We start from the raw sequence: 19004 nt of genomic DNA, 5'->3' as shown, positions 1-19004 counted from the left end.
TTCCTGACACTTGTGAGATGTTCTCCCCCGTTCCCCATTGCAGTAAGATCTTATTAGTGGAAACAACTGCAGGACCTTCTCTCTAAGAATTGGGTAGCATGTTCTATATTTAGAGAGAGCAAACACTGATAAGCGGTTTGGCTGTGATGATGAAGAGAAATGCCCATAAACCTTTAAGATACGGGTTATTTGCCTCACCCTCCTGCCCCCCAGCTGTCCTGCCCCCATCCCTGATATTTACTAAGGGGGTGGATTGCTTTCCATAAACCCAACCTCTACCCCATAAATAGCACCCAGAATCCTGAGCTCATGCCAGAGACCCGCTAATCGGACAGGTGAGAGGTGATGAGGGGTGCACTTATGTTATAATGTCTGATATGGGGACATACCGAGCCGCCAAGGAGCAGCCAGACTATAACATGTATATAATATGGACTGGTGGACTGATGATCATTATCAAGACATTGGGGGTCATTCTCTGTGATACTTAAAGGGATTCTACCATTAAAAACTTATATTTTTCTCCCTAACACGTCCGAATAGCCTTAGGAAAGGCTATTCGTCACCTACCTTTAGAAGTCTTCTCTGTCCTGCCATTCGGTTAAAATCCCGTTCCCTGTCGTCCTTACCAGCGGCACAATGTGGGGTATTTCGTGCCCCTGTGTGCTGGTAGGACAGGCAGAATTTTAATTAGCCATGTATTAATTTCACATGGCTCGTTCCCTTTAAGAGAGCACAGATACCTCCCCCCTGTGTGTTTTTTTTCTGTCCTGTGTAAAGGATTGGACAGGTGGAGAGGACGCTGTGTCCTCCTAAAGAGAAAGAAGGAAGAAGTTGTAAGTTGCAGGTTCTCACCTGTTCAAATCATCTTCAGTGAAGCACTCTGGACTGCTGGACTTCTGTGTCAGTCATGTCGCCCTTGCACCGTCTAGGGATAAGGGCTAGGACTGCTGGGCCACGTTTAAGCTGCACGGTTGCCAGGGTCTGTTATGTTTCAATTAAAGGCCCGCCCCCGTTGCTAAGTAAATGTATCTTTTTGGGTAAATTATAAGTTTAGGGGCACGTAGCCAGGGCCTCTTACCTTTGGTCTTGGTTGGCTGAAAGTACGCTCTCTGGATACCACTCATGGCGAACCTGGAGAGGCAGATCTTGGAGCGCGTTAGGACTGGAGGCCGTCGTTGGTTGGAGGACCTGCTTAGGAGCATGCCGGAGGAGTCTAGTCGCGGTTCCCGTGTGATGGACGACAGGAGCGGGGCCGCTTGCAGGCCGCAGCGCGTCAGCAGGCCCCCCGTGCGTCTCAGCCCGAGTCCCCCGGCCCGGGGAACGAAGAGGAGGGTATCCGGAGCTGCCTGCGCTGATCCCCCTTCTTCCGGGCGCGTGTGCCGGCCTGGAGGTCGGAGCCGGGCTGCTGCGTCTGGAGGAAGCAGCCCGGTGCGCAACAGCCGGCGCGCGTCTGCCGGGAGGAGCGCGCGCGCGGCTCACCACGCGTCTGAGATGGCTGCCGGGCCTCCCGCCGGAGCGGGGGGTGAAGAGTGCCGCATCGCACGGAGGAACAGCGGTGAGTGCCATGCACCTGGGGCGGGTGGCTTCGCGCCCCCGCTTCCAGCACAGGGCTCGTCCTTGCCTGGGAGGTCGGGTGGAGGGGGAGGGGAGGTTCCGTCGGCCCCCTTAGCTTTGTTGGCGTGCGGGGAGGAGGCCGGGGGAGGTGGGATAGCACTGCCTGCGGTCCGTCCGGTGGGGGAGGGGGGTAGCGGGTGTTGGTCTCCCTCAGCCTGTAGTGCCCCCTGTTAGTGAAGGGATTGGGGGCGGAGCTAGTTCCCAAATGGGTGGAGCTTATCCCCGGGAGGGAGGAGAGGGTCCTGCCCCGGGGGTCGGCGTCATGGGGGTCCCGTGCCTTGCTTCCCCTGCAACGAGTGCCTCCCTTTTTGGTGATTTCCCCCAGGTACAGGCCCCTGCGGTCCGTCCTGCCGGGGCTGCTGGGACCGGCGAGGGTTTTGTATCCCGGGGTCCGTCCCTGCCTTCCCGTCGGTCTTCGGTAGCCCTTGGCGGCGGCGGTCGCTCCGGGGGTCATGGGGGCGCTCGTTCCCGGGGGTCTTCGTATAGCACGCGCGTATCCGCCGAGGTCAGGTCTGTTAGGAGGAGGTCGGGTCACCGGGCTGGGAGGTCCCCGGCGCTGTCACCCCGTTCGTCGAGGATGCAGTACTTGTCCGATTCTTCTTCTTCCTCAGGTCGGAGCTGTCATAGAGGTCGCCGTTGTCGCAGCCGAGGGGACCATCGGGACCGCTCCCCCTACAGGGTCCATCGTTGTCATCGCCGTCGCCACGGTCATCGGGCCCCTTCCCGTGATGTCAGTCGCCGTTCCTCTAGAGCGGCTGGTCAACCGCGCTCGCCTTCTCAGCTGTCTCATCGTGGTGCCGCTTCTTCTTCTCGTCGTGAGTCAAGACCTTCTCCAGTCCGGGGTCCACGTCGTTCTGCATCTCCCAGCCGTGCCGCGGTTGCTCCGGGAGCGGTTCAACGCCCCTTGGATGACCCGCCGCCTGAAGTCCCTCCGCCTGCAGTGCCGGGACCGGATACCGGGAGCACGAGAGCCGGTGAGTTGGAATGTTTCCCCTCTTGGGCTGCCCTTTGTAACCCGCTCCCTGGCGAAGATTTTGCTGCTGTCCTCAGGCGTGCGCTCGCGCAGATAGAGAGTAGGTCCGGTGTTCCCTCCCCTGGGGCCGGTGAGGCGGGTGGTTCCCTACCCCCCACGGCCCCCGTACAGGGCTTAGCTTTTAGGGATTCGATTTTTTGCGGGGTCGCCCCTTTGGGCACACATGTGTCGGGGGAGACCCGGGAAAAAATCGTTCGTGGGGAATATATTGATATTTGGTCCCTTCTGTCCCCCGACCAGGTGTCGGTGGACAAAGAACGGACGTTTGAGCGTGGGGCCGATCGCAAGCCGAAGGTGGCAAAGTCGTTCGGCAATTGGGTCCAGGCCTTTTCGGTGCTGGCGCACATCATTTGCCAGCACTGTCCTTCTCGGGGTCCGGAACTTTTTGTTTACCTGGACATCATATATAGCGCCTACAAGCTGCACGGAGGTGCGGCTTGGTGGCGCTATGACGAAGAGTTCAGGCGTCGCATGGCTCTGGCCCCGACTGTTAGTTGGGCAACCAAGGCTTTGGACGTCTGGACTCAGCTTATATTGTCTCAGAGGCCTCAGCGGCCTTTTCCCGCTAGCGTTGGGGGAGGAGCTCCCTCAATGTCCTCCGGTACCCACAGACCTACCGGCTCTTGTTGGCTGTACAACGAGGGCCATTGTAGGTTCTTTTCCTCCTGCAAATTTAGACATGATTGCTCGATTTGCGGGGGGACGCATCCCGCGCTTAAGTGCTCCCGGAAGGGTAAGCAGCAGCCCAGATTGGGTGCGTCCGGCGGCGCTGAGAACGCCGGTGAGAGGGGACCTCCTTCGTCCGTGGCTAGAGTTATATCCACGGAGGCAGGAGGCAAAGCTAATTGAAGAAGGTTTCAGGGTAGGTTTTCGTATTCCCTTTGTTGAGTCCCCAGTTTCGGTTTTTTCGGGTAATTTAAAATCGGTCGTGGACGACCCGTCCCTGGCTTGGGACAAGGTGATGAGAGAGGTTGAATTGGGTAGGATGGCTGGCCCTTTCGACAGGCCGCCCTTCCCCAATTTGCGTGTCTCGCCTCTGGGTTTGGTGCCCAAGAAGGAGGTGGGTAAATTTCGTTTGATACATCACTTGTCCCATCCCAGGGGGGAGTCGGTCAATGACGGCATATCAAAAGAGGTGGCGGCTGTTTCCTACACCTCTTTTGATAGGGCGGTGGACGCGGTTCGTCGGGCGGGTCCCGGGGCTCTCCTGGCGAAATCCGATATTGAATCGGCTTTTCGTTTACTGCCGATTCATCCGGATTGTTTTCACCTCCTTGGCTGCGCACTGGATGGCAAGTTTTTTGTCGACATGTGTTTGCCAATGGGGTGTTCGATCTCCTGTTTCTATTTTGAGGTTTTTAGTTCGTTTTTAGAGTGGATCGTTCGTTTCGAGACAGGGCATCAGGCAATCTTGCATTATTTGGACGATTTCCTAATCGTCGGCCCAGCCGCCTCCCCAGTTTGTAGTTATGTTTTGCGTTCTTTTCAGTTGTTGATGGGGCGTCTGGGGGTTCCCCTCTCTGCAGAAAAGACGGTGGGTCCATTGACCCGTCTGTCTTTTCTGGGCATTGAGATTGATTCAGTGGATATGGTTTGTCGATTGCCCAGCGATAAGTTGGAGCGTTTGGTTGGGGCTGTTGAGGAGGTTTTCCGGTCCAAAAAGGTCACACTGCATCAGATGCAGGTGCTTCTTGGTATACTGAATTTCGCCTGCAGGGTCATCCCTATGGGGCGTGTCTTTTGCAGGCGTCTTTCTTTGGCTACCAAAGGGGTTCTCTTGTCGCATCACTTTATTAGGGTCACTAGGACGCTGCGGGAAGACCTTCGGGTTTGGCAGTGTTTCTTGTCCTCTTTTAACGGTAGAGCGGTTTGTCAGTCTGCGGAGGTATCTAGTGCCGAGTGGTCTCTGTATACCGATGCCGCAGGCAGTGATGGTTTTGGGGCCGTTTTTGGTAATGCCTGGTGCAGGGCCAATTGGCCCGCTGAGTGGATTCATTCGGGTTTAGTTAAAAACCTAGCCCTACTGGAGCTCTTTCCTATCATAGTGGCGGTTGAGTTGTGGGGACAATGTTTCAGTAATAGCAGGATCTGTTTTTGGACGGATAATATGGCGGTAGTGCAAGCGGTCAATAGCCAGTCTTCCTCCTCGCTGGAGGTTCTGTCCTTGCTGCGTCATTTGGTTTTGCGCTGCTTGCAGGCGAATATTTGGTTTCGCGCTAGGCATGTTCCAGGCGTGGATAATTCTGTTGCTGACGCCTTGTCCCGTTCCCAATTTCAGCGATTCAGGTCTCTTCATCCGACAGCAGAAGAGGAGGGCTATCCCTGCCCGACTTTCTTATGGGACCTGATAGAGAGGAGTTGAGGTCCCTTCTACGACAGTCGGTGGCGCCGGCTACCTGGAGACGGCATTCCAAGGCTTGGGAGGCTTGGTTGTCCTGCTCTGGCGGAAATGCACCCGCAGAGGATGACGCTTTGCTTGAGGTTACTTTGGCTTATTTAGAGAGGCAGCGGCTTAGGGGTTTGTCGGCGTCGGCGGTTTCTAAGGATCTCTCCGGGGTAGCCTTTATGTTGAAGTTGAGTGGTCGTTCGGATGTGACCAAGTGTTTTATAGTTCGTCAGATTTTAAAAGGCTGGAGGAAGGGTACTGCACGTAGGGACATGCGTCGTCCAGTGTCCTTTTTGTTGTTGGAACGTTTGTTGTTTGTTTTGCCTGTTGTGTGTACGGATGAGAGTGAGGTTTGTTTGTTCCGCGCGGCCTTTTCACTTGCCTTTTTCTGCGCGCTTCGCATTAGTGAGTTGGTCCCGTCGAGTGTTAGGTCTGGGGGTGGTTTAGGGGAGCGTGATGTGTTGTGGTCGGAGACTGAAGTTAGAGTTTGCGTGCGCAAGTCTAAAACGGATCTTTATGGTCGTGGGTCCTGGTTGGTTGTCCGCCCTACTGATTCCCCTTTTTGTCCAGTCAAGGTTGTGGGAGATTTTGTTCGTTCTCGTCCTGCCGGGGTTACTTTTCTGCTGCATGGGTCGGGCCTGCCCCTTACCCGTTACCAATTTACATCGGTTTTTCGTATGTCTTTAGTGAATGTGGGTTTGGAGCCCAGGGATTTTGGGACGCATTCTTTCCGGATTGGGGCGGCGACCACTGCTCACGCGGCAGGTTTGGATGAGGAGGGGGTTAAGCGGCTGGGGCGTTGGAAGTCGGATAGTTACCGTTCTTATATTCGTCCTGATTTGCTTACGTGTTGAGTGTTGTTTTGTATCCTCTTTTTCCTTTTGTTTTCTTGGCAGGTTCGGTTGTGTCCATTTGGATTCTCGGTCATTCTTATATCTTCTGGGCGGAGAGGAGAGCGGCGGTTCGCCCCGGTGGGGTGTCTTTGGGTTTATCCGGAGTGGATGTGCACTGGCTTGGTGTCAGGGGATTGCGGTGGAATCGTGTCCTAGCTGAGGTGGCGAAATTTAGCAGGTCGGTCTCTGGCACAGTAATTCTGCTTATACACGCTGGGGGGAATGACCTTGGCAAGGTTAAGCTTGCCGAGCTCATCTCGGTTATTAAACAGGACTTTGCTCGTTTTCCTGAATTTTTTCAAAGGGTAGTCATGGTGTGGTCTGAGGTTGTTCCCCGGGTGTGTTGGAGGGGTGCCCGTGTGCCGGCCGCCATTGAGCGGGCTCGGCGTGTTTTGAATGTCCGAGTGTCTAGATTTGTTAGGTCTCTGGGTGGTGTGACTGTTCGTCACACCGAATTGGAGGGAGACAATAGGGACCTTCTGCTTGCTGACGGGGTGCACTTGAATCCCATTGGTCTCGATGTTTTTCTGTCCGGCCTTCATGATGGCCTGGAGAGGGCGTTAATGTTGGCTGGTGGGGTTGGTCGGGGTCAGGTGTAGGGGTACACTGCCCCCTTCTTGGCGGGGAATGGTCCATGTCCCAGGAAGTCACACAAGGTTATTACATGGCAACGGAAGGTCACCGGTTGTCATAACAACGAAGATATCGGTGGTTCGGGACATGGAGTATTGTTTTTTTCCTTAATTTTGTTTACCCCAATAAAGCTGTGGCCAATCCCCACTAACCCAATATGACGGTGTCCGTCCATTTCTTTAAGGTGGGGGGCGGGCTTTTTCCACTGTTTAAATTCATGGTTACGTATCATACAGGTCCCAGCAGTCCTGCAGGGAGAAGAGGGGTAAGTTTAAAGGCTCCTTTATCTCTTCATATATCCCTGCCTCCCTCCCACAATGTTTGCCTCATGTATCCCGGCAGTCCCGTCTTGTTTGGGCTTTGTGGAACCGCGCACCGCTGGCGTGTACGCGCGGCTCCAGGAAGGGGAACTTCCGGTTTCGCGGAACCTTCTCTGTCTAGGAGGTTCCCGGCTGGACGCTCATAGAGGTGACACCGGCACTTCCGGCTTCGGCATCCGCTGCTCCGGGGCCACGCAGACAGCGGTGCAGTGCAGCTATAGAGGCAAGGTATGTGCCAAGGGTCTGTTGGCTAGCGAGGGAGCAACTCATAAGGCCTGAGAGTGCTCTCAGGAGGGCAAGGAACGGAGCTCACATATTTTTTTTTGTTAAGCCACGCCCCTTTCTGGATACAGGGCTGTAAACAGGGGCATGGCTGCTTCCCTCATTGCCTGCTAGTTTAAACCACTAGCTGGTTCCGTGTTGTGGCTCGTGTTACTGCTTCAACTACACTTGCATACCTCCCAACCGTCCCGATTTCCGCGGGACAGTCACGATTTGGGTGACATGTCCCGCGGTCCCGGTTGGAGGGAGGTATGTCCCGATTTCAACTCAGATCTGCGTCCAGAGGACGCAGATCTGAGTTGAACACACATGCGGCTGAAGCAAGGAGCTGACACAGGTCAGCTCCTCGCTTCGCCGCTGCCCTCCTCTCTCCCTGACACATGCGGCTGCAGCTGCTCGCGTGCTCGCTTCGCCGCTGCGTCTCTCTCTCGCTGACACATGCGGCTGAAGCGAGGAGCTGACCTGTGTCAGCTCCTCGCTTCACTGCTGCCGCCGGCTCCTGGCTTGTAGACGCGATGTACAAGCCAGGAGCCGGCGGCAGCGGCGAAGCGAGGAGCTGACACAGGTCAGCGAGAGAGAGACGCAGCGGCGAAGCGAGCACGCGAGCAGCTGCAGCCGCATGTGTCAGGGAGAGAGGCGTGCAGAGAGCGGCGAGGGAGCGGAGGAGAAGGTAAGTTTAATGTGGAGGTGGAACGTGAATCTGGGGGCAGATGAAGGAGAGGACGGCATGACACTGGGGGCAGAGATGGGGGACATGAATCTGGGGGCAGAGATGGGGGACATGAATCTGGGGGCAGAGATGGAGGGACATGAATCTGGGGGCAGAGATGGAGGGACATGAATCTGGGGGCAGAGATGGAGGGACATGAATCTGGGGGCAGAGATGGAGGGACATGAATCTGGGGGCAGAGATGGAGGGACATGAATTTGGGGGCAGAGATGGAGGGACATGAATCTGGGGGCAGAGATGTGGGGACATGAATCTGGGGGCAGAGATGGAGGGACATGAATCTGGGGGCAGAGATGGAGGGACATGAATCTGGGGGCAGAGATGGAGGGACATGAATCTGGGGGCAGAGATGGAGTGGACATGAATCTGGGGGCAGAGATGGAGTGGACATGAAACTGGGGGCAGAGATGGGGACATGAATCTGGGGGCAGAGATGGAGAGGACATGAATCTGAGGGCAGAGATGGGGGACATAAATCTGAGGGCAGAGATGGGGGACATGAATCTGGGGGCAGAGATGGGGGACATGAATCTGGGGGCAGAGATGGGGGACATGAATCTGGGGGCAGAGATGGAGAGGACATGAATCTGGGGGAAGAGATGGAGAGGACATGAATCTGGGGGCAGAGATGGAGAGGACATGAATCTGGGGGCAGAGATGGAGAGGACATGAATCTGGGGGCGGAGATGGAGGGACATGAATCTGGGGGCGGAGATGGAGAGGACATGAATCTGGGGGCAGAGATGGAGGGACATGAATCTGGGGGCAGAGATGTGGGGACATGAATCTGGGGGCAGAGATGGAGGGACATGAATCTGGGGGCAGAGATGGAGGGACATGAATCTGGGGCAGAGATGGAGGGACATGAATCTGGGGGCAGAGATGTGGGGACATGAATCTGGGGGCAGAGATGTGGGGACATGAATCTGGGGGCAGAGATGGAGAGGACATGAATCTGAGGGCAGAGATGGGGAACATGAATCTGGGGGCAGAGATGGGGAACATGAATCTGGGGGCAGAGATGTGGGACATGAATCTGGGGGCAGATATGGAGGGACATGAATCTGGGGGCAGAGATGGAGGGACATGAATCTGGGGGCAGAGATGGAGGGACATGAATCTGGGGGCAGAGATGGAGGGACATGAATCTGGGGGCAGAGATGGAGTGGACATGAATCTGGGGGCAGAGATGGAGTGGACATGAAACTGGGGGAAGAGATGGGGACATGAATCTGGGGGCAGAGATGGAGAGGACATGAATCTGAGGGCAGAGATGGGGGACATAAATCTGAGGGCAGAGATGGGGGACATGAATCTGGGGGCAGAGATGGGGGACATGAATCTGGGGGCAGAGATGGGGGACATGAATCTGGGGGCAGAGATGGAGAGGACATGAATCTGGGGGAAGAGATGGAGAGGACATGAATCTGGGGGCAGAGATGGAGAGGACATGAATCTGGGGGCAGAGATGGAGAGGACATGAATCTGGGGGCAGAGATGGAGGGACATGAATCTGGGGGCGGAGATGGAGAGGACATGAATCTGGGGGCAGAGATGGAGGGACATGAATCTGGGGGCAGAGATGTGGGGACATGAATCTGGGGGCAGAGATGGAGGGACATGAATCTGGGGGCAGAGATGGAGGGACATGAATCTGGGGCAGAGATGGAGGGACATGAATCTGGGGGCAGAGATGTGGGGACATGAATCTGGGGGCAGAGATGTGGGGACATGAATCTGGGGGCAGAGATGGAGAGGACATGAATCTGAGGGCAGAGATGGGGAACATGAATCTGGGGGCAGAGATGGGGAACATGAATCTGGGGGCAGAGATGTGGGACATGAATCTGGGGGCAGATATGGAGGGACATGAATCTGGGGGCAGAGATGGAGGGACATGAATCTGGGGGCAGAGATGGAAGAGGGACATGAAACTGGGGGCAGAGATGGAAGAGGGACATGAAACTGGGGGCAGATGAAGGGTGTATATGAAACTGGGGGAGAGATAGAGGGGGGACATATAATTTACGGGTGACTGTAGGAGGATTATACTGTGTGCGGGCACATGAAAAATGAACGAGTGGGCGGAGCCAACACAAAAGTGGGCGGGGCTAAATTTGCCGCGCCGCGCTACGCGCGCCGCACATTTTCTCCCTCTTTCGGTTCTTCAAAAGTTGGGAGGTATGAACTTGTTCTAGTGCAAACTTGACTGAAGTTTGGTAAGTTGTCTGACTGAAGCTGGGTGAGTCTCCTTATATGGTTCCTTGAATGTACTCCTTTATGTTCCGCATCCTATGCTTAGGTATCGCTGAAAGCTAGTTCTTTGTCATGTCTTCATCTTCCACCCCTCCCGGGGATCAAGTGAGACGGAAGAAGTCTTCAAAAAGGAGACATCTGGCTTGTATTGAATGTGACGTTCTACTACCTGATAGTAGGCGCGGTCTTTTTCGTCTGCTAATTCTCCCAATGGTGGGAGTATCCTGAATGTCATTTTTTGCCTCTAGGCTATGACTGGTCACGCTGCCAGCAATGCAGGGGACCTCTGCAGAGGAACCCGTTACTAGTGATATGGTAGCATGGGTCAAGGAGTACATGGTGAGTACGTTAGCCACTAAAAGGGGTAGGGTCCCCTCTGGCTTCTAAGTGTCCTTGTTTTTTTCAGGATGATTCCTTAAAGGATATCCGTACATCACTGGCTCAGCTCACCAAGAAGCAGCGCGTGGAGAGGCGTTCTGTTTCGCTGCCCTCCCTGGAGCGCCTCCAGGTGGAGGATGAGTCCATATCATCGGACGACCAATCCTCCTGTTCCAGCAGACCCATTTTTCATTGTGAGAAGACTAACAAGCTGCTGAAGGCCATCTGGTTGTGGGACCAGATTGGCGAGGGGGAAGCCTCTGCGTCCACCTCTGAAAAGCGGAGGGTTTTTCAAGTGGACGCCTCCATGGCCAGTTTAATGGAACAAGAGTGGAAGCAGCCGGAGGAAGCTTATGTCACCAATAGGGCTTTCAAAGCAGTATATCCAATTGATTCCTCCCAGCTGGATCGCTGGGGTCCTCCGCCCAAGGTGGATTTGGCCATCTCAAAGCTCTCCCGTCGCACTGTCGTGCCTATCGATGACGGGTCAAACCTCCAAGATTTGCTCAATAGGAGAGTGGATTCAACACTCAAGAAGGCGTATTCGTCTGCTTCAGCCCAGATGGCAGTGGGCATCGCCTCCACAGAAGTAGCTGATAAGCTTCAAGCCCGGTTGGACCGTCTGGAGCGGGACATCGACTCCGGGGCCAACAGGGACGTCATCCTGGCGTCCATGGGGGAATTCCGTCTCGCTACGAATTTCCTGAGAGAGTCAGCAAGACAGCAGGTGAAACTGGCTTCCAAGGCTATGGCTCTGAATACCGCTGCCAGGAGGCCCTTGTGGCTCAAACCTTGGCGGGCTGATGTCGCCTCCAAATTTTCTTTATGCTCCCTCCCCTTTCAACCAGGGAAGGTTTTCGGCCAGGGGCTGGACGACCTGATGGAGGGGCTGGCTGAAGGTAAAGGCAGGTCGCTACCACAAGCGACCTGAGGAAGAAGGCTTTCCCCTTCTAGGGGTCGAGGCTCTACATCCCAATACAGACCTCAGCAAGGTAACCAGAGACGCCCCAGATACCGCCCAAAGGGGCGGGGCGGGGGGTCCCCAAGGAAGACTCTAAGAAGAAGGGGTTTTGAGGAAGCTTCGCTCTCTGTGTCCAGCTCTCCCGTAGGAGGGAGCCTTTCCAAATTTTCTGTGGCGTGGCATCTTCACATTTTGGATCCATGGGTCCTTCAAGTCGTTCAGCAGGGGTACGCAATAGAGTTCTCACACCCTCCTGTGGACGGTTCATCACTACGCGGGTTTTACCAGCTCTACAACAGGACTGCCTGGAGGCTTCCGTGGCAGAATATTTCGCAAAGGGGGCCCTGGAAAGGGTCCCTCCCTCAGAAGTGGGACAAGGAGTTTATTCACCCATGTTCTTGGTTCCAAAGTCCACAGGAGGGTGGCGGATGATCATAGATCTTCGGTTCCTAAACCTCTTCATAAAGAAAAAGCTATTCAGGATGGAGTCCATAGACTCAGTAACCAACTTTCTATTGCGCGACGAGGTCATGGTTACCCTGGACCTGAAGGATGCCTACTTACATATTCCCATCTTCCCGCCACACAGGAAATTTCTACGCATATCCGTTCTTATGGCCGGTCACAGAGAGCGCCTACAATTCACTGCTCTGCCATTCGGCAGATCGTCAACCCCCCTACGTGTTCACCAAGATGGTCGCGCCAGTTGCTGCCGCCCTCAGACTGCAAGGCCTCTTCGTGGTTCCCTACCTCGACGACTGGCTTATAAAAGCTCAGTCTACTTCAATTCTCCATCACCACCTCCAGATAGCCATCTCCTTCCTCCAGGAGTTGGGTTGGCTGATCAATTGGGAGAAGTCAGAAATAGTGCCATCCACCCGGAAGAAATTCCTAGGGTCTATTCTGGATTCCAGAGCATGCAGATTTTCCTATCCCGTCCAAGGCGAGCAAAGTTAGAAGCTGCAGTGCAGGGCCTTCTCAAGACCCGGCGGGTCACCATCCGCACCGCCATGCGGATCCTAGGCCTAATGTCGTCTTCAGCCAAGGCGGTCCCTTGGGCCTTATCGCATTTGCGTCCCCTTCAGATGGAAGTGTTGAGAACCTGGAACGGATCTCCACGGGGACTGCACAGGAAGATCTGCCTTTCTCCCGGTACCCGTCTTTCCCTCAGATGGTGGAGACACCTGAAAGACGGAAGGTCCTCGGTCCAACCTCGTTGGACCCTGTTGACAACAGATGCGTCCCATGCAGGATGGGGAGCCCACCTAGACGGCAGGACCGTCCAGGGTCTGTGGAGGAATCCAGAGGTAGGAACCTCCAACCTGAAGGAGCTAAAAGCAGTCTATCTGGCACTGAAGTACTTCGCCCCCCTTCTCGACGGGAGGGCAGTCAAGGTCCGGTCAGACAACATGACGACAGTAGTATACTTGAACAAGCAAGGCGGCACCAGGGTTCCAGCCCTACTGAGAGAGGCGAACTTGATCTTCACGTGGGCAGAGAAGAATCTGACCCACCTATCCGCTGTTCACATAAAGGGCTCCCTGAACATAGTAGCGGATCAGTTGAGTCGAGGTATCCCTGTATCAGGAGAATGATCTCTCAATCAAGACATATTCCAACAGATTGTCCAGGCATGGGGCCTTCCAGACGTCGACCTCATGGCAACCCGACTCAACGCCAAGGTGGAAACCTTCTGTTCCCTATACCAGGAGGACAATGCCTTGGCAGTGGATGCCCTGTCCATCCCATGGAGGTTCAGGCTGATATAAATCTTCCCTCCAGTTTCCATCATACCCAAGGTATTGATGAAAATCAGACAGAACCAAGTCTCGGGAATTGCCATAATCCCGTTCTGGCCGAAAAGGACTTGGTTTGCCCAGCTCATGTGGATGAGTCAAGGCAGGTATTGGAGGCTCCCCCCTCCTCCCAGATCTGGTGACACAAGGAGAGCTGAGACACCACGATCTGAGGAGATTCAACCTGACAGCCTGGAGGTTGACCAGTCCCTATTAAGGAATAGAGGACTGCCTCAAGGCGTCCTAAGGACTTTAGCCAGCGCCAGAGCCAACTCTACCAATAAGAATTACCGTAGGGTCGGTAATATTTTTCAGGCCTGGTGCGCGGATCACGAAGTGGACTCCTCCGATCCCCTTGTGAGGGCGATCCTGGATTTCCTTCAGGACGGCCTAGATAGAGGGCTTGCAGCTTCTACCCTGAAGGTACATGTAGCCGCTCTGTCCGCCTATCTGGGGAGGTGGTTGTCTCAGGACCCTTTAGTGAGCACCTTTATCAAAGGGGCAACTAGGCTGAGACCAGCAGTATCTGCTCCTGTCCACCAATGGGACCTCAACATGGTCCTAACGGCACTTTGTGTTGCTCCATTCGAACCCCTGGAGGAGGTAGATCTAAAGTGGCTGACCTATAAGGTATCTTTTCTCCTCGCTATCACCTCGGCAAAAAGAGTAGGGGAGCTTCAAACACTCTCATCAGAAGCTCCTTACATTGCTTTCTTTGAAGACCGTGTTCAGTTAAGATTTCTGCCGGGATTTAGGCCTAAGGTTTCTTCTAGGGCAAATGTGGGTCAGCTCATTTGCCTGCCAACCTTTTTTTCCAGTACCCACTTCCCCTGAAGAGGAGAGGTGGCATACCCTGGATTTAGTCCGGAACCTGCAGATTTATCTTCAGCGCATGCGCGCTTTCAGGAGATCTGAAAACTTATTAATAAATTATGTAGGTGGCCATAAAGGCCGCAAGGCTTCTAAAGCAACCATCTCCCGCTGGGTGAAGGAAGCAATCAAGTTGGCGTTTGTGAAACAGAACTTACCTCCGCCCACTGTCCTAAGGGCCCACTCGACACGGGCAGTGTCGACCTCTTGGGCGGAAATCAAGGCTCTTGCCTTGGATCAGATTTGTGCAGCAGCATCCTGGTCTTCAGAATCGACTTTTGAGAAGCACTACCGACTTGATCGGTATAGCTCAGAAGCTACTGCCTTCGGGCGCACTGTATTACATTCTGCTTGTGTTTAATGTCCCACCCTTATGGGGATTACTTGCTATTTCCCCACATTGTGCCGCTGGTAAGGACGACAGGGAACGAAGGATTATGTAGATAATCTTGTTTCCCTTAGTCCTAACAGCGGCACAAGGATTCCCCCCCTATTGTTGTTTATTTGAAATGCATGTATTATTACTTGTTATTTACACACAGGGGGGAGGTATCTGTGCCCTCTTAAATGGAACGAGCCATGTGAAATTAATACATGGCTAATTAAAATTCCGCCTGTCCTACCAGCACACAGGGGCACGAAATACCCCACATTGTGCCGCTGTTAGGACTAAGGGAAACAAGATTATCTACATAATCCTTCGTTTTCCGCCAGTATGCAAATGAGTTCTCTCGCAGCACTGGGGGCAGGCCCTAACGCTCAAACAGCACTGGGAGCGTCCCCAATTCTGCAGCGCCGCCTCCATCTTCTTCTGGAACAGGGTCTTGACGCGTCTTCTTCACACTTTTAGGCCTAGGGCAGAGCCGACTGTGCATGTCCGCGGCCACAAGAAAAATGGGCGCTTACACAGTATTGTAAGCATACCGGCGGAAAACAGGATTTTAACCGAATGGCGGGGCGGACAAGACATTTAAAGGTAGGAGACGAACAGCCTTTCTTAAGGCTATTCCGACGTGTTAGGGAGAAAAATATAAGTTTCTAATGGTAGAATCCCTTTAAGTAATTAAGACAGGTTATATTCTTTTCTTATGAGCATACCTCCCAACTTTTGAAGAGTAGAAAGAGGGACAAAATGTGCAGCACCACAGCAAATTTGGCCCCGCCCACTTTTATGTTGACTCCGCCCATTCTCATTCATTTTTCATGTGCTCCCACACAGTATAATCCTCCTACAGTCACCCGTAAATTATATGTCCCCCCTCCATCTTTCCCCCAGTTTCATATACACCCTTCATATGCCCCCAGTTTCATGTCCCCCATCTCTGCCCCCAGTTTCATGCCATTCTCCCCCCATCTGCCCCAGTGTCATGCTGTTCCCCCCCTTCATTGGCCCCAGTGTCGTGCCGTTCTCCCTTCCTCTTCATTTGCCCCAGTGTCATGACGTTCCCCCCCCTTCATCTGCCCCAGTCTCATGCCGTTCTCCCCCCCCTTCATATGCCCCATTGTCATTCCGTTCCCCCCCCCTTCATCTGCCCCACTGTCATTCCATTCTCCCCCCCCTTCATCCACCCCACTGTCATGCCATTCTCTCCCCCCCCCCTTCATCTGCCTCCAGTTTCATGGGCCCCCTTCATTATCTTCCACCTTAATGTATAACACACAAAAACACTTATACTCACCTTCCAACGCTCCCCCGCCGCTCTCTCACTCATACACATAGTTGTAGGCGCAATGTGACATCATCACATTGCGGCTACAAATGCCGGAGCGCAGCGTTAAAGCAGGAGCTGAGCTGTGACAGCTCCTGCTTTAATCGCCTACGTATTCAGCTCATCAGTGGGACATACTTCCCGCCGAACGGGACCACAGGACAGTACACCAAAATCGTGAATGTCCTGCGGAAATCGGGACGGTTGGGAGGTATGTTATGAGATGTGATGTTCTTCAGATTATAATATACACTTGTCTCAATCTCTTTGCAGAATGTTACTCTGGATTTTGCTCAGTGTCTGCTGTATTGCTGCAGGTAAGATACCGCCATCTAATCCTCTGCATTAGGCCAGCACAGAGGTGGACATAGAGGAGGAATAATGGACAGACCCCTTTATGACATACTATACTCATATATTCCACACTAACCCTCCTTCATGACTTCAATGTGATAATTAATCTTGTCCTTCTCCTTCCAGCTCAGCAGCGCAGTTCATCTTACTCTGGAGAATATGGTGGTATTGGCGGGATACACTTCTCACACTCTGGAAATCAGTTGGACGGACCAATCACAGCCCTGAGAATTCGTTCAAACCGCAACTACATCGTTGGGTGAGAAACAAACTATATTACTACTATAATATGTATATATTAACCACTTCCATACCACATCCTTTACCCCCCCTCCAGACCAGACACATTTTCGTTTTTTTTTGGTATGTGCAGTTTGAGTACTGTAACATTTTTATCATATGTTATTAAACTAATTTATGCGTCTATTTTCAGTGACACATAAGGCTTTATTTTTATGTTGTTTTTTTAAATTTTTGCATGTGTTTTAATTTTTTATTTTTTTTTATATCTGAGAAAATAGGCAAAATAGGAGGGAAATCGTGTCTCTTTTTCACCTTTTCTTTTTTTTTTTTAATTTAATAACACAAAGTGCTACTTTAAAACTTTATAAAATAGTTTTTCCTCTCCATTACGGTAATGTTTATTTTGTATGGTGTCGTCAGGGGTGGGGCTATAACGTTTAATAATGGCGTTTTATTGGCGTATTATTTTATTTTTAAAATTATTTTATTTACATTTTTTTTAAAACTTTTCTATGAATATTTATTTATTTATTTATTTTCGTATTGTGCCTCCATAAGATCATAATAGACCTTTAGGGACATCTGATCATTTTTTTTTTTTTTTTGTACTGAAGACTGATCTTGCAAGACTCTGCACCCGACGGACCACGTGACCACCGGGTCAGAGGGCGGCCGCATCATGACAGCGCCCATAGCTGTATATACAGCACTCATTGCACGCTGTATACACAGCGATCGAGAAGGCAGGGAAGGTAATAAACCTTCTCTCTGGGAGCTCCAGCTGAAGTTTCAGCTGGCTCCCAGTTTCAACAGTTGCACGATTTCGTGCAACTGCTGTGTTCTGTTTGGATGTACTGGTACGTCCTGTCAGAACAAGGAAACCGCCTTCCAGATGTTTATGGGCGGTCTGGAAGTGGTTAATATACTGTATTTACTATAATACTGCCTCCTATGTACAAGAATACAACTACTATAATACTGCCCCATATGTACAAGAATATAACTACAGGGCCCACACGGTGGCTCAGTGGTTAGAACTGCAGCCTTGCAGCGCTGGAGTCCTGGTGTTCAAATCCCGCCATGGGCAAAAAACCATCTGCAAGGAGTTTGTATGTTCTCCCCGTGTTTGCATGGATTTCCATCCCATATTCCAAAAAAAAAAGACATACTGATAGGGAAAAATGTACATTGTGAGCTCTATGTGGGGCTCACAATCTACATTAAAAAAAAAAAAAAAAAAAAAAGAACTACTATAATACTGTACCAATATACTGTAATATAACTACTATAATACTGCTCCTATGTACAAGAATATAACTACTATAATACTGCTCCTATGTACAAGAATATAACTACTATAATACTGCTCCTATGTACAAGAATATAACTACTATAATACTGCTCCTATGTACAAGAATATAACTACTATAATACTGCTCCTATGTACAAGAATATAACTACTATAATACTGCTCCTATGTACAAGAATACAACTACTATAATCCTACACCAATTTCTCAACAGACTACAGGTCCGGTATGGGACCACCTGGTCAGAGTATAAGGGAGGCTCCTCGGGTGACATGGAGGAGATTTTCCTGCAGCCTGGGGAGCATATCATCCAGGTATCCGGGAAACATATCATTAACCTCATGAAGTTGATATTTGTCACAAATAATGGACGTATATTCACCATTGGAAACAACTACGGGACCAGTTTTAATAGCGCCCCTTTGTTCCCTAACACCGTCCTTAGATTCATCAGTGGCCGCTCCAACTTTGCGATCAATGCCATTGGCTTTCACTGGGACTATGCCAGCAGTAACTGAGTACACTGCAAACAATAATGAATCAAAAATGCAGCAACAAGGTGCGCGACTCTTTTCTGTAAATTGGCTTTCCTTTGCAATTAATCCCCCCCCTTAAATTAGGTTCCTCATTGCAAACAAGATTATATGCCCCTCACTGGACACCCGGGCAGAGGCGGCACCATGAACCCTGCACTACCTGACTATCAATGTATACTGCCCCCTAATAAAAGCTGAAAATAAAACTGTGTCTGTTCACTCCTTCACTGAGAAACCCGATTTAGCAGACAGTATCGCACATGATAGGATTAGATACACAGCTCAGCAGACAGTATCACACATGATAGGATTAGATACACAGCTCAGCAGACAGTATCACACATGATCGGATTAGATACACAGCTCATCAGACAGTATCATACATGAAGGGATTAGATACACAGCTCAGCAGACAGTATCACACATGAAGGGATTAGATACACAGCTCAGCAGACAGTATCACACATGACGGGATTAGATACACAGCTCAGCAGACAGTATCACACATGAAGGGATTAGATACACAGCTCAGCAGACAGTATCACACATGAAGGGATTAGATACACAGCTCAGCAGACAGTATCACACATGAAGGGATTAGATACACAGCTCAGCAGACAGTATCACACATGACGGGATTAGATACACAGCTCAGCAGACAGTATCACACATGACGGGATTAGATACACAGCTCAGCA

The 19004-nt window shown here is 52.0% G+C and overlaps 1 protein-coding gene across 2 annotated transcripts; it reads left to right on the top strand.

Moving 5' to 3' along the window:
* Window positions 1-317: 317 nt before the first annotated feature.
* On the top strand, window positions 318-18512 carry LOC142217593 (zymogen granule membrane protein 16-like). Of its 2 annotated transcripts, none has more exons than XM_075285895.1 (4): window positions 318-335; window positions 16138-16181; window positions 16345-16477; window positions 17985-18512. In XM_075285895.1, exons 2-4 carry the CDS (start codon window positions 16139-16141, stop codon window positions 18286-18288), a joined length of 480 nt encoding a protein of 159 aa, XP_075141996.1. In that variant the 5' UTR covers window positions 318-335; window position 16138; the 3' UTR covers window positions 18289-18512. The 2 variants fall into 2 exon arrangements, with proteins under 2 accessions (XP_075141996.1, XP_075141995.1); XM_075285894.1 differs by having other exon boundaries at window positions 332-342.
* Window positions 18513-19004: the final 492 nt, after the last annotated feature.

This window comes from Leptodactylus fuscus, chromosome 8, assembly GCF_031893055.1.
Source record: "Leptodactylus fuscus isolate aLepFus1 chromosome 8, aLepFus1.hap2, whole genome shotgun sequence".
In the NCBI taxonomy this organism is placed as follows: domain Eukaryota; kingdom Metazoa; phylum Chordata; class Amphibia; order Anura; family Leptodactylidae; genus Leptodactylus; species Leptodactylus fuscus.
Note: the sequence above shows the minus strand (reverse complement) of the source record. Positions and strands in the feature narration are given on the sequence as shown.

What these genes read in the sequence shown, in the direction of transcription:
- LOC142217593 (XM_075285895.1), top strand. Translation starts at nt 16,139, where the DNA reads ATGTTACTCTGGATTTTGCTCAGTGTCTGCTGTATTGCTGCAG. An exon ending in TGTCTGCTGTATTGCTGCAG is followed by an intron (nt 16,182 to 16,344) that starts GTAAGATACCGC and finishes TTCTCCTTCCAG; the next exon opens with CTCAGCAGCGCAGTTCATCT. An exon ending in AACCGCAACTACATCGTTGG is followed by an intron (nt 16,478 to 17,984) that starts GTGAGAAACAAA and finishes ATTTCTCAACAG; the next exon opens with ACTACAGGTCCGGTATGGGA.